The following is a 15,655-nucleotide window of genomic DNA, read 5'->3' as shown; positions in this document are numbered from 1 at the left end:
AGGAGGTTTACGAGAATGATCCCAGGAATGAGTCGGTTAACATATGGTGAGCGTTTGACGCTACTGGGTAGGGTTGCCAACAGTCCCGGATTAGCCGGGACATCCCATAAGTTGGGCTAAATTGATTTATCCCGTACGGGACCGCCCTTGTCCCGTATTAGGCCCGAGAAGGCGGGAGAATGGGGAGAAGGCAGGAGTGATAGAAACACACTGTAGTACTCAGTGTGGAACGTCTACATAGGTCCCCGCAGAACATACAGTATTACACCATTAAATAACTCTTGCACCCCAACCACAGGGAGGCACAGTGGTGCAGCGGCAGAGCTGCTGTCTTACAGCACCAGAGACCGGGGTTCGATCCTGACCTCGGGTACTGTCTGTGCGGAGTTTGTACGTTCTCCCTGTGACCGCGTGGGTTTTCTCCAGGTGCTCCGGTTTTCTCCCATATTCCAAAGACGCGCGTGTTTGTAGGTTAATTGGCTTCCGTAAAATTGTCTCTGGTGTGTTGGATCGAACTAGTGTACAGGTAGGTGATCATTGGTCGGTGCAGATTCGGTGGGCTGAAGGGCCTGTTTCCAAGCTGCATCTCTAAACTGACCCCACTATAATATTATAAAGCGACATCATTTCACTGTACCTTATGGTACATGTGACAATAAAATGATCTTGAAACCTTGAAACCCTCAAAGACAATGCCCTCTGTAAAACACCCGTTACCTAACCATAGAAGTCAATCACACTTTATACTGCAATATGGTGTTCGCCACTTGAAGGCTGTACTTTGCAGCCTCAATATACAGCCTCTGATTAATACATTAGACTTTAGAGACAGCATGGAAACAGGCCCTTCAGCCCACCGTGTCCACACCGACCAGCAACCACCTCATACATTAGCACTATCCTGCACACTGGGAACAATTTTACAATTTTAACCAAAGTTAATTAACCTACAAACATGTAGGTCTGTAGGAGTGTGGAAGGAAACCGGAGCACCCGGAGAAAACCCACACGGAGACAGGGCGAACATACAAACTCCGTAGGGACAGCACCCGTAATCAGGATCGAACCCGGGACTCTGCCACTGTGAGGTAGCAACTCTACCGCTGCGTGCACCTGCTCATGTCAACACCAGAATGTTTACCTTGTATCCATGTTGTCCATCTGGGAATATTGTCGAAATCCAAACCGTGCGTTGTCAGGCACAGGGTAACTCCGAGAATTAAGGCCAGGAAGAGTTGCCCTCCAGTGCCACAGCCTCTCTGTGTGGGCATTGTGACGTGTGTAGGTATAGCTGGGAGACAGGTGAAGATACAAGCTGCCAACATTTACTCTGCATCAAGCAGTCATGCTTCCAGAATGATCTTCCACGCACCTCGGTAGTAGGCGCATAACTACTGTGGAAAACGAGAGAGTACCGTCAAAAGATTTGTCATTACACGTCAATGCATCAGAGACATTACACCTCATATTCCACTTGGGTAGCTTACAACCTAACAGTTTGAACTCTCCCATTGTAGGTAACTAACTTATTTAGGGCGGCACGGTGGCGCAGCGGTAGAGTTGCTGCCTCACAGCGCCAGAGACTCGGGTTTGATCCTGACTACGGGTACTGCCTGTACGGAGTTTGTATGTTCTGCCTGTGACCTGTGTAGGTTTTCTCCGGGTGCTCCGGTTTCCTCCCACACTCCAGAAATGTGCAAGTTTGTAGGTTATTTGGCTTCGGTAAAAATTGTAAATTATTCCCACTGTGTAGGATAATGTTAGTGTAGGGGATGATCGCTGGTTGGCGTGAACTTGGTGGGCCGAAGGGCCTGTTTCCACGCCATATCTCTAAATCTAAAAATAAATTGGCAAACAATTTCCCCCCCCCCCTTCTCTCTCACCCTTTTTTCCTCCCTCTCTTCCCTAAACATTCATCCCATTTCTCTCCTTCTCCCTCCATTTCTTCCTCTGGCTTCACAATTCGCACCTCTTCTATCCCTTCCTCACATTTTTTGTCTTGTCACCTCTGACCTTTGTCCAACTATCTGCCCATCAAAAACACCCCCTTCCTCCTCACCTGTATCCACCTATCGCTCACCAGGCTTTGTCCTGCCCCTCCTTCTCATCCGTCTTTCTTCCCCCCACTTATCATGTCGTGACAATGTGTTCAAATATTGTGCACTATCTATAAAATGTTATAAAGCAATGGTTTCGTTGATAGAACTATGTTGGTGAGTTTTCCTTGTGTCTACAATTTTTAAATGACGCGGGAAAACCTTGATGTGACAAGCTCTTCACAAAATGTTTGGCTCATCAACTCCCTGAGGAATAAGGTGCAGCGAGATCAAAAAATGGCCCGATTTGTTGATGCAAAAATTCCTGGCGAGTAGATGTAGGCAGACAAGGGAACAAACAGTGGGACAGACAGGGTCAATGAAAGAGACACACAGGTAGATGGAGGGAGGGGGGGGGGGGAAGAAAGACATTGGGAGAGAGGCTGGGATGCACAGAGAGAAATTGTAACAGAAACGTAGACAGAAGGAACTGCAAATGCTGGTTTACAAATACAGACACAAAGTGCTGGAGTAACTCAGCGGGCCAGGCAGCTTCTCTGGAGGACATGGATAGACGGAGGTTTGAGTCTGAAGAAGGGTCCCGACCCGAAATGTCGCCCATTCATGTTCTCCAGAGATGCTGCCTGACTCACTGTTAAACCAAAACTCCAACACCTTTGTGTCTAGATGCAACAGAAAGACAGATTAAAACAAACAGGAGCCAAGTCAGAAAGAGTGAGAAATTGATGAAAAGAGGGAGTGAACAGGGTGAGGCCGAGTTAGAATAAGAAAATAACTGCAGATGCTGGTACAAATCGAAGGTATTTATTCACAAAATGCTGGAGAAACTCAGCAGGTCAGGTAGCATCTCAAGAGAGAAGGAATGGGTGATGTTTCGGGTTGAGACCCTCCTTTAGACTGATGTCAGGGGGGCGGGACAAAGGAAGGATATAGGTGGAGACAGGAAGTTAGAGGGAGAACCGGGAAGGGGGGGGGAGGAAGAGAGGGACAGAGGAACTGTCTAAAGTTGGAGAAATCAATGTTCACACCGCTGGGCTGCAAGCTGCCCAAGCGAAATATGAGGTGCTGTTCCTCCAATTTCCGGTGGGCCTCACTATGGCACTGGAGGAGGCCCATGACAGAAAGGTCAGGCTGGGAGTGGGAGGGGAAGTTGAAGTGCTCAGCCACTTTGGTCTATTGTCATGTGTACCGAGGTACAGTGAAGAGCTTTGGTTGTGTGCTAACCAGTCCGCAGAAAAACTAGACATGATTCCAACTGCCCACTGTGTATAGATACAGGATAGAGGGAATAACGTGAATAACTTTTGGTGCAAGATAAAGTCCAGTAAGTCTGAAGAAGAGTCTCGACCTGAAACGTCACCCATTTCTTCTCTCCAGAGATGCTGAGTTACTCCAGCAATTTGTTTCTATCTAAATGCAGTAAAGTTTGATTAAAGAGGGGCGTACACACACACACACACACACACACACACACACACACACACACACTGACTGATATTTAGGGGAAAACAGACAGAGACAATGAGTTTAGTTTAGTTTAGTTTAGTTTAATTCTGTTTAGTTTAGAGATACAGCGCGGAAACAGGCCCTTCAGCCCACCGAGTCCGCACTGACCAGCCATCCCCGCACATTAACACTATCCTAAGCACACTAGGGACAATTTACATTTATACCAAGCCAATTAACCTACAAACCTGTACGACTTTGAAGTGTGGGAGGAAACCAAAGATCTTGGAGAAAACCCACGCAGGTCACGGGAAGAACGTACAGACTCTGTTCAGACAGCACCCGTAGTCGGGATCGAACCTGGGTCTCCGGCGCTGTAAGCGCTGTAAGGCAGCGACTCCACCGTGCTGAGAGGCACAGATATATAGTACAGAGGTGAAACGCAATGCAAATGCAAATATTTTAAAAAGGAGTATATTCTGACTACATTTCTGGTGAACTCATTGCAAAAGCAGGAGAAATGGACTCTCTGAAGCTGACTGAATTTCTGTTGAAGAAAGCAAGGAAGGCAGAGAGAGAAATACAAGAGAACTATAAAAACAGCACCGAAGACAACAGACATGCTGGAATCAATTTTCCTAGTTCCCAATAACAAGCTGCGAACCAGAATAGCTGACGGGAAATTCTGCAGCAAAGATAGTCACAGCTCGGGGGAAAGTGAGAGGCTCACAGAAGCAATAAGCTGTAAATGCTATAACTCGATAAATTATTGAGCTTGGTTTCACAGTATTATTGGCGTGGTGGAATGCCTGTCACCGAGGGCAACATTTATCAGGATAATACCTTTAAAATATATAGCACACCGGCAGGCTCCGATCTTCACATGGGAATCAATGAACAAGCAGTAGTTTCTCCACACCACCAGCAAAAACAAATTTGTCTCCATTTGAATCCCCCCCCACTGTATTATTCTCTATTAAAAGTTGTTGAAATCTCTGTTCACTCTGCAGAGAGCTTTATTAACTGCTGGCACAAACATCAGCTGCACATTCACCGACGCTGGATATTGGATGGGAATTTAGCAAACAGGCCATTACTGGGTCATACGGCATACGGAAACAGGCCCTTCGGCCCAACTTGCCCCGCCGACCAATCTACACTAGTCCCACCTGCCTGCATTTGGCCCATACCCCTCTAAACCTGTTCCATCCATGTACCCGTCCAAATGTTTGTTAAACATTGCGATAGTACCTGCCTCAACTCCCTCCTCCAGCAGCTCATTCCACACACCCACCAGGTTACCCCTCAGGTTCCTATTAAATCTAACCCCCCCTCACCTTAAAGCTATGTACTCTGCCTCTCGATTCCCCTATTCAGGGCAATAGACTGTGCATTTACCCAATCTATTCCTCTCATAATTTTGTACACTTCTATAAGATCACCCAAACCATTAGTAACTGCTGATGTGTGGTTCAGTTCCAGAACGGCCTCAATCTGTGCACCAGATTTTAATCAAAGAATGTAGCTTCTCTTTTTAAAAGAACAAGTGCAACTATTCTTCCAGTGTTGGTGTGCTACTTTCCAATCCTACTATTTTACTTCCCTCACACACACTATTTTACTTCCTACAGTGATCAATCTGAAGAAGGGTCTCGACCCGAAACGTCACCCATCAGTCTGAAGAAGGGTCTCAACCCAAAACGTCACCCATTCCTTCTCTCCAGAGATGCTGCGTGTTCCACTGAGTTACTCCAGCATTTTGTGTCTACCTTCGATTTAAACCAGCATCAGCAGTTCTTTCCGACATATTTTACTTCCCTGTTCCGAGAAGCTGAATAATGTAGAATTCGACTTACATTGTGTGAATTGCTGATACTGTATGTGCATGACGCACAATCGTTCAGTTTTATTTTATTCCCTCAGATGGTGTTAACAACCCGACTCAAAACATCCTTCTCCTTTTTTGTGCTTCATTCAATAGTGTAGTATGGTATAGTTCAGTATAGAGATACAGTATGGAAACAGGCCCTTCGGCCCACCAAACCCGCTTCAACCACTAGTTCTATCCTACACACTAGGGACAATTTATAAAGCCAATTAAACCTACAAACCTGTATGTCCTTGGAATGTGGGAGGAAACCGAAGCACCTGGAGAAAACCCACGCAGTCGAAGGGAGAACGTGCAATCTCCACACAGACAGCATCCGAGGTCAGGATCAAACCTGGGTCTCTGGCGCAGCAACTCTACAGTTGCACCACCTGTACTATCCTTTCACAGAAAAAGTGTGCAACACAGTGGCACAGCAGGTAGAGCTGCTGCCTTACAGCACCAGAGACCCGGGTTCGATCCTAACCCTGGATGCTGTCTGTGTGGAGTTTGCACATTCTCCCTGCGACCCCATGAGTTTCCTCCAGGTACTCTGGTTTCCTCCTGCATTTCAAAGACATGCGGGTTTGTAGGTTAATTGGCCCTCTGTATATTGCCCCTAGTGTGTAGAATGCGAAAGTGGGATAACGCAGAACTAGTGTGAATGGGTGATCGCTGGTCAATGTCGACTCTGTGGGCCGAAGGGCCTGATTCCACACCGCATCTCTAAACTAATGAGATCCCCAGGATGGCAAAGTCACGGACATTCCCAGGGGAATGTTGGCTTTGTTCCAGACATCCACTGATGTACTGGAACACATCCCCATGCTTTGTGGAAATGCTGCACTCCTGGGCACGGTGCAAGCATTACTGCTTAGCCAGAGAGCATGGCAGAACTAGTTTTGTTTAGATTTAGTTTCGTTTAGTCTATCATTCTTCACTTGTACCGAGGTAGAGTGAAAAGCTTTTTTGCTGTGTGTTATCCGGTCAGCGACAAGACTATGCATGATTACAATCAAGCCGTCCATATTGTACACAGATACAGGATAAAGGGAATAACATTTACTGCAAGATAAAGTCCAGTAAAGTCCGATTAAAGATAGTCCGAGGCTCTCCAATAAAGTAGTTGGTAGGATCGCTCTCTACTTAGTGAGTGGATTATGCTGGTGGCCTTGCTGAGGTAGGGGGAAGTGTCAATGTAAATGGAAGGGAGGTTGGTTTGTGTGATGGTCTGGGCTGTGTCCGCAATTCTCTGTAATTTCTTGCGGTCTTGGATGGAGCAGTTCCCAAACCATGCTGTGTTGCGTCCTGATGAAATGCTTTCTACAGTGCATATTTAGAAGTTGGTGAGGGTTGTTGGGGATGTGCCGAACTTCCTAAGCCTTCCAAGGAAGTAGAGGCGTTGGTGTGCTTTCTTGGCCATTGCTTCGTCGTGTCCGCAGAATTGCTGCATCTTCCGGCATCGAAAGGAACTGGTATTTGGTGTTAGTTTAATATTGTCACATGCACCGAGACTCAGTGAAAACCTTTCTTTGCATGCTCTCCAGTCAAATCAGACCGTCCATGAGTACAATCAAACCACACACAGATAACGAAGAAAGGTACATTCGTTCAATGTTTGGTCACCCTGCTACGAGAAGGAAGTTGTTCAGCTGGAAAGGGTGCGGAGAAGAGTTACGAGGATGTTGCTAGGACCCAAGGGGCCTAAGCTTTAGGAAGAGGCTGAGCAAACTAGGACTTAAGAGATTTTTAGAGATACAGTGCGGAAACAGGCTCTTCGGCCCACTGAGTCTGCCGATCCAACCAGCGATCACCCCGTTCACCAGCACTACCCTATCCTACACATTAGGGACAGTTTTACCATTTATTTGACCAATTAACCAACAAATCCCTTACGTCTTTGGAGTGTGGGAGGAAACCAGAGCACATGGGGAAAACCCACACGGTCACAGGGAGAACGTACACAGAGACAGCACCCGTAGTCAAGATCAAGCCCGGGTGTTTGGTGCTGTAAGACATCCTCCAAAGGCAGATTTATTTAACTTCCTGCTCACTCCTCTATGTGTAGCAGCCAAAAACATTTATCAACAGGAGCTGCCCAGAAGAAATGAGAATATTCTCAAGTTCTTTATGTCATAGAAACTTTTTTTTGCTTCTCTCCCAACTTTATTTTGTGTGACCAGTCGCTGACGATGTTTGACCTGTGACAATCTGCTCACTAAACCAAAGAGCACCTGGTGTCCACTCAGTGAGCTGGTGTGTGACCTGTCCACTAGCTGAGCTCGATAATCATTCATAGTTTCTTCACTCCGGGCTGTGTTGACAGTTCAGCTGAACACAGGTCATCTTCTGTGTTCGAAGGTCAGCGTGTGGGTTGGAGGTGGGCGGGAGAGAGGAGGAAAGCACACACAGTGCTGGAGTAAGTCAGCGGGTCAGGCAGCACCTTTGGCGAACGTTGATAGGTGGGTGACGTTTCAGGTCGAGACTCTTCATCAGACTGATTGTGGGGCGGCAGCTGGGAACGGCCGGACAAAGCGGGGCAGGCAAGAGGTCGACAACCAGCGAGGAGGATTGGTAGATGGTCGGAACAAAGGACAGAGATAAGAACAGTAGGTGTGAAACGGGTTTAAAGAGTTGTGGATTGTGAAGCTATGGGGAAGTACTGGTGGAAGATGGGGAGGAGAAATAGGTGGGAGTCCTGCTTCTCCCCGCTATTCCACCCCCCCCACCCCCCCACCCCGAGTCCCGAGTAGACTTTAGGCCTTACAGCTGTAGCGTGGAAACAGGCCCTTCAGCCCACCGAGCCCGCACCGACCCCAGCAATCACCCCATACCCTAGCATTGTCCCATACACTAGGGACAATTTGCAATCTTTACTGGAGCCAATTAACCTGTACGTCTTTGTGGAGTGTGGGATGAAAATGTACACCCAACTTAACAAATAGTGAAAGGTCTGGATAGAGTGAGTGGAGAGGATATTTCCACTAGTGGGAGAATCTAGGACCAGAGGCCATAGCATCAGAATAAAAGGACGTACCTTTAGAAAGGAGATTCTTTAGTCAGAACGTGGGAAATCTGTGGAATTCATTGCCACAGGCGGCTGTGGAGGCCAAGTCAATGGATATTTTTAAGGTGAAATTGATAGATTCTTGATCGTGGTTATGGGGAGAAGGCAGGAGAATGGGGCTGAGAGGGAACGATGGATCAGCCATGATTGAACGGCGGAGTAGACTTGATGGGCCGAACGGCCTATTTCTGCTCCTGGAACATATGAATTTATGAACACCCGGAGAAAACCCACGAGGTCACAGGGTGAACGTACAAACTCCGCACAGACAGCACCCATACTCAGGATCAAACCCGGGTAAATGGCGCTGTGAGGCAGCAACTCTACCGCTGCGCCACCGTGCCGCCCCAAGTAGCCATGAAAGATTAAACAGCTCTGTTTTGAAGGGAAGGGGATCTCTGGGCAATCGGCGTCCCTCAAAGAACGTCAGTGTGTGTCCCTACACTGATGTTAATGGGAGTTTGCAGCGCGTACACTGACTCCCACTTTCTCACGGTGCAGAGCGGAGTCTCACACTTTGGCCTTCTTCCCAGAATATTTCCCGACGCATGTGCAATTGTCTTTGATCTAATTCCATTGCTCATTCAGGTTCAGGATCACAACTACCCCCTGCGTTAAATCACTTCTACTCATGTGCACCTGGTTCCTGTGCCAGCTGCACTAAATCTATCATCACCGACTCCCTCTTGGCCCTCTTTAGTTTAGTTTAGTTTCGTTTAGTTTAGAGATACAGCATAGAAACAAGCCCCATGTCCACGCCGACCAATGATCCCCGTACACTAGCACTATCCTGCACACCAGAAACAATTCACAATCTTTCTACAGCGGCCAGTTAACCTACAAACCTGCACGTCTTTAGAGTGTGTGATGAATTTGATAGCACCCAGGGTAAAACCCATGCAGGTCACGGGAGAACGTACTGACTTTACAAAGACAACACCCATAGTCAGGATTGAACCCGGGTCTCTGGCGCTGTAGGGCAGCAACTCTACCACTGCGCCACCGTGCGGCCCTCTTGTTGAAGAAAGCACTCCAATTTCAGGGCGGACATGGTGCGCAGCGATAGAGTTGCTGCCTTACAGCGCTTGCAGCACTGGGGTCCTGGGCTCGACCCGACAACGGGTGCTGTCTGTACGGAGTTTGTACGTTCTCCCCGTGACCTGTGTGGGTTTCCGATTTCCTCCCACACTCAAGTTTGTAAATAGAAACATAGAAAATAGGTGCAGGAGTAGGTCATTCGGCCCTTCGAGCCTGCACCGCTATTCAATATGATCATGGCTGATCATCCAACTCAGTATCCCGTACCTGCCTTCTCTCCATACCCCCTGATCCCTTTAGCCACAAGGGCCACATCTAACTCCCTCTTAAATATAACCAATGAACTGGCCTCAACTACCTTCGGTGGCAGAGAATTCCACAGATTCACCACTCTCTGTGTGAAAAAAAACGCTCTCATCTCGGTCCTAAAAGACTTCCCCCCCTTATCCTTAAACTGTGACCCATGTTCTGGACTTCCCCAACATCGGGATCAATCTTCCTGCATCTAGCCTGTCCAACCCCTTAAGAATTTTGTAAGTTTCTATAAGATTGTCCTTCGTGTGTAGGATAGTGCTAGTGTATGGACTATTGGTGTTTGGCATGGGCTTGGTGGACCAAGCGGCCTGTTTCTGCGCTGTATCTCTACACTAAACGTAACCTGGGTCTCCCATTTACTTTAGGCTGGTGCAGGGAAAACACTCATTCATCCACCTTTACAAACAATGTTCAGTTGAAGGGTAGTGGCTCTTTGCCAGACAAAAGCAAAAGTTACAATTTGTGAGCATAAATAACCTCTGAATATCGTGTGATCACTATTACAAATGAATCCCTGACCGATGCAGTCATTCAACAAACAAATCACACCTATACACACATTGTTCACTTAACGAGCAAAAAAAATGTTTCTTTAAAAAAGGGCAAAGGAGGAATTTTCCACACTTTTCATTTCTACAACCAGCCGGGATTTTTGAATGGATGTCTCGAAAGATTTGGAACAGCCCAGTGGATTGATTGGGCTGTTACATTTACACAGGGGAAGCTGACTAATAACAGCTGTGTGCTGGATACCACATCCCAGAGATGCAATAAGGGATTTCTTTTGGGAAAGATAGAATTTTCTCAAAAACCCTCCCCTTCTTCCCCACCACCTCCTCCCTTGCGTCCCAACTGGACTCGCACCTATTTCTCCCCTCCTCTCACATTCCTTCCTCGGGCTTCAAACTTTGCAACTCTTCAACCCTCATCCCACACCTTCTGTTTTAATCTCTGGCATTTGTTGCAACCAATAGCCTATCAACTCCCCCCCCCCCCCCCCCCCCCACCCTCCCTCCCCATTTGCGTCCACCTATTGCCACGCTATGTCCTGCCCCTCCTCTCTCCAAGCTACATCTTCCCCGTCCCCACCCACCCCCCATAATCAGGGCCGTGACCCAAAGCATCCGTGATTATTATCTGAATGGTGTCAAGTTAGGAAAAGGGGACGTACAACGTGATCTGGGTGTCCTAGTGCATCAGTCACTGAAAGCAAACATGCAGGTACAGCAGGCAGTGAAGAAAGCCAATGGAATGTTGGCCTTCATAACAAGAGGAGTTGAGTATAGGAGCAAAGAGGTCCTTCTGCAGTTGTACAGGGCCCTAGTGAGACCGCACCTGGAGTACTGTGTGCAGTTCTGGTCTCCAAATTTGAGGAAGGATATTCTTGCTATTGAGGGCGTGCAGCGTAGGTTTACTAGGTTAATTCCCGGAATGGCGGGACTGTCATATGTTGAAAGACTGGAGCGACTAGGCTTGTATACACTGGAATTTAGAAGGATGAGAGGGGATCTTATCGAAACGTATAAGATTATTAAGGGGTTGGACACATTAGAGGCAGGAAACATGTTCCCAATGTTGGGGGAGTCCAGAATCAGGGGCCACAGTTTAAGAATAAGGGGTAGGCCATTTAGAACAGAGATGAGGAAAAACTTTTTCAGTCAGAGAGTTGTGAATCTGTGGAATTCTCTGCCTCAGAGGGCAGTGGAGGCCAATTCTCTGAATACATTCAAGAGAGAGCTGGATAGAGCTCTTAAGGATAGCGGAGTCAGGGGGTATGGGGAGAAAGCAGGAACGGGGTACTGATTGAGAATGATCAGCCATGATCACATTGAATGGCGGTGCTGGCTCGAAGGGCCGAATGGCCTTCTCCTGCACCTATTGTCTATTGTCTAATGTGAGCACCAAAGATGCTACCTGAGCCGTTGAGATACTCCAGCACTTTGTGTCTTATGAGCACTGACCTCTCCGATTTTAGGTACCCAACATGCAAACAGGTTACCCACTCACTCCCCCGTCCCTTTCCACCTGTATTATGGCTTCACAATTCAAGCATCTTGTCTCCTTATCTCACTATTTTTTCTCTTTCCATCCCTGACATTTGTCCAACTATCTGCCAAACAGAATCCCCCCCCACCTGTATCTACCTATCACTTACCGGGCTTTGTCTCCACCCCACCCCCCAACCTCTCTTCCAGCTTTCTCCCCTCTACTACAATCAGCCTGAAGAAGGGTCCCGACCTGAAATGTGACCTATCCGTGCGTGTCATGGAGAGATGCTGCCTGACTCAGCCAGCTACTCCAGCGTTCTGTGTCCTTCACGGGTGCATTGTTTGAGGAACAAATGCAAGCAGCATTGACGCATTTTAAAAGAATGCATTGAATTAACGCTACAATAAATGTAAAGAAAGACATGCACCGATTGTATTTACAGTGTTCATAACATGAATAAAGTCTATTTTTGAAATGAAAAATTTTCTGCATGAGCATTCTTATGACTTACTTATCAAAAGCAAAAGTGTAAACATTATAATAATGACTAGGATTAACAACTAGTATTTGCAAGGCGCCTTTAACATAATGAACTATCCCAAGGCACTTAGAGTCATAGAGAGTCATAGAGTGATACAGTGTAGAAACAGGCCCTTCAGCCTAACTTGCCCACAATGGCCAACATTTCCCAGCTACACTAGTCCCGCCTGCCTGTGTTTGGTCTATGTAGCTGTCTAACTGTTTCTTAAATGATGGGATAATCCCTGTCTCATCTAACTCCTCTGGCAGCTTGTTCCATACGCCCACCACCCTTTGTGTGGAAATGTTCCCTCTCAGATTCCTGTTAAATCTTTTCCCCTTCACCATAAACCTATGTCCTCTGGTCCTCGATTCACCTACTCTGGGCAAGAGACTCTGTGCATCTACCCAATCAAGATTCAAGATAGCTTTATTTGTCATCCAATATTGGACGAAATTCAGTCACCCACAGTCCAACAATAAAAGCATTAAATAGGCATTAAAATTACACAACCTCAAAAACACACAAAAGAAACATCCATCAAAGAAACATCCATCACAGTGAGTCTCCTCCAGTCCTCTCCTCACTGTGATGGAAGGCCACAATGTCTTTCCCTTCTCCTGCCACTCTCCCGCAGTCAGGTTGTTGTGGTTGCAGGCCGCGCCGGACGGTCCGCAGCGGCCCGAGCCGAAGGCGAGTCCCAGCCGCTCCCGCAGCCTCCGAAGACGGCCGGCTCCGCCGATGATAAGTCCGATCCAGGCGGGCGAACACGCTGCTGCTGTTGCTGCACGTCGGGGCGGTCGTGGCTCCCGACATTGAAGCCCCCGCCCAGCAGAGAAATATCCCGCGGCCTATTATAGGCCGCACCGGACGGTGAAATGTCCGCGACCCAAGCCCCGCGATCCGGGGCGGGCGAACACACCGCCGCTGTCGGAGCCCCCGATGTCGGCATCCACGCGGCCCGCAGCCTCCAAGGACGGCCGGCTCCGGTGATGGTAAGTCCGATCCGCGGGCTCTGTGAACCGGAGCCCTGGAGGCCGCCAGCTCCAGGAGTTGGGCCGATGGTAGGCCGCAGCAGGAACGGAGACAACACCCAGAAAACAAAGGTCGGGTCTCCGTTCGGAAGGAACACATATTTACAATTTTACAGTTCCCCCCCTCCCCCCCACATACACACATAGTACACAAACACAAAAACACCACATCACAACTACAATTAAGACAAAAAAACAACAAAAACACAAAGACAAATGGACCGCAGGTAAGCCGCAGCTGCTATGGCAGCGCCGCCATTTTGGAGTTTTATACACCTGTTCTAAGATCACCCCTCATCCTCCTGCGCACCAAGGAATAGAGCCCCAACCAACTCAACCTCTCCCTTTAGCTCAGTCCCGCTAGTCCTAGTACGAAGCAGAAATATTCTCAAATGAAAACGTGTTAGAAACAGAAACAGTGTATTGCTGTGAAGAACAGCACTTGCCCTGGCTTGCAGTAGTCTAGGCTAACTTTTATGTCCCAACATGATGTTCAAAAACACACCTGCATAAGATAAAAAAGATCACTGCCTTGCTGGAAATGGTCTCACTGCAAATCATTTTTAGCATCTACTTCTATAACTTTGGGTCAACTTACTTGTGGCATCTTGCCAGAGTAACGGGCTGGCCGAGCGCCACTGGGCTATTTCTCAAATCTCAGTTTAGTTTGGAGATACAGCGCAAAAACAGGCCCTTCCGCCCAATTTGCCCACGGCAACCAACATGCCCCACCTACACTAGTCCCACCCGCCCACATTTGGCCCATAACCCTCTAAACTTATCCCATCCATGTACCTGGTCTCTTAAATGTTATGATAGTACCTGCCTCAATTACCTCCTCCAGCAGCTCGTTCCATAAACCCACCACCCTTTGTGTAAAAAAGTTGCCCCTCAAGTTCCTCTGGTTCTTGATTCCCCTACTCTGGGCAAAAGACTCTGTGCATTTACCCCGATCTATTCCTCTCATGACTCTATACACCCTTTATAAGATTAACCCTCATCCTCCTGCGCTCCAAGGAACAGAGTCCTAACCTGCTCAAACTCTCTCTATAGCTCAGGCCTTCAAATCCTGGCAACATCCTTGTAAGCATTTCCCGCTTGACAACTTATTTCCTACAACTAGGTGCACAAAACTGTCCATGTTCTCCAGAGATGCTGCCCGGCCCGCTGAGTTACTCCAGCACTTTGTGTCTTTCCTATAAAATCCATGAACTCTGCATCAAATGGCTGTAAAGGATTCATTTTAGTCGCTTAATGACTTTGCCGTGGATGAGAAGAATGGTGTCAGGACACCTCCCTGGGTAATTCCACTTCAATTAAATTTGGCAATTATATAAGTGGGAAATTCAGAGAGCGACAGAGGCAGGCTGAGAGATGGAGGGAGGGAGAGAGATGGGGGGAGAGAGATGGGGAGAGACAGAGAGATGGAGGAGAGACAGAGAGATGGAGGAGAGACAGAGAGATGGAGGAGAGACAGAGAGATGGAGGAGAGACAGAGAGGGACAGAGGGGGGGAGAGACAGAGAGGGGGAGAGACAGAGAGAGAGAGAGAGAGAGAGAGAGAGAGAGAGAGAGAGAGAGAGAGAGAGAGAGAGAGAGAGAGAGAGAGAGAGAGAGAGAGAGGAGAGAGAGAGAGGGAGGGAGGGGAGGGAGGGAGGGAGGGGGGGAGGGAGAGAGAGAGAGAGAGAGAGAGAGAGAGAGAGAGAGAGAGAGAGAGAGAGAGAGAGAGAGAGAGAGAGAGAGAGAGAGAGAGAGAGGGAGGGAGGGGGGGGGGAGGGATGGAGAGAGAGAGAGAGAGAGAGAGGAGAGAGAGAGAGAGAGAGAGAGAGAGAGAGAGAGAGAGAGAGAGAGAGAGAGAGAGAGAGAGAGAGAGAGAGAGAGAGGGAGGGAGAGAGGGAGGGAGAGAGGGAGAGAGAGGGAGAGAGAGAGACAGAGGGGGAAGAGAGAGACAAAGAGGGGGAAGAGACAGAGAGAGGGGGAGCGAGACAGAGATAAAAAGAAAATCTGACAGGAATCTTCAAACACAACAATGAGGACAGATTAAAGACAGCTGTAACTGTACAATGGGAGCCCTGGGTAGACACACAAGGTTCATTACACATCAGAAATGTCACTGTAAAACACACATTACTTCCAGACTAAACTAATTTAAATATAAATGATTGTAACCAGAACAATAGTCTGCCTTCTGACAGAAAGTGCTGCAAACACTCAATATCTAAGGCAGCTTCAAAGGAGCAAGTTAATGTTTCAGATACTATTAATTCTGTTCCTCTCTCACTCTCTCTCTCTCTCTCTCTCTACAGAAGCTGTTCGACTTGCT

The 15,655-nt window shown here is 47.8% G+C and overlaps 1 protein-coding gene across 6 annotated transcripts in view; it reads right to left on the bottom strand.

The window, feature by feature from the left end:
- sema4gb (sema domain, immunoglobulin domain (Ig), transmembrane domain (TM) and short cytoplasmic domain, (semaphorin) 4Gb) overlaps positions 1-15,655 on the bottom strand; it is a 112,892-nt gene that overhangs the window by 94,871 nt on the left and 2,366 nt on the right. For 5 of the 6 annotated variants that reach the window (XR_013548296.1, XR_013548295.1, XM_078413386.1 and 2 more), the window contains exon 2: positions 1,142-1,394. Coding sequence is in view for 4 of the 6 variants with exons in the window: in XM_078413386.1 (XP_078269512.1) it covers positions 1,142-1,325 (184 nt within the window). In the remaining 2 variants the exon portion in view is untranslated. The remainder of the gene's footprint in view (positions 1-1,141; positions 1,395-15,655) is intronic. The other variant, XM_078413387.1, reaches the window with a different exon arrangement.

This window comes from Rhinoraja longicauda, chromosome 16 (genome assembly GCF_053455715.1).
Source record: "Rhinoraja longicauda isolate Sanriku21f chromosome 16, sRhiLon1.1, whole genome shotgun sequence".
NCBI classification, from domain to species: domain Eukaryota; kingdom Metazoa; phylum Chordata; class Chondrichthyes; order Rajiformes; family Arhynchobatidae; genus Rhinoraja; species Rhinoraja longicauda.
The sequence above is the reverse complement of the archived record's forward strand: the minus strand, read 5'-3'. Positions and strand labels throughout refer to the sequence as shown.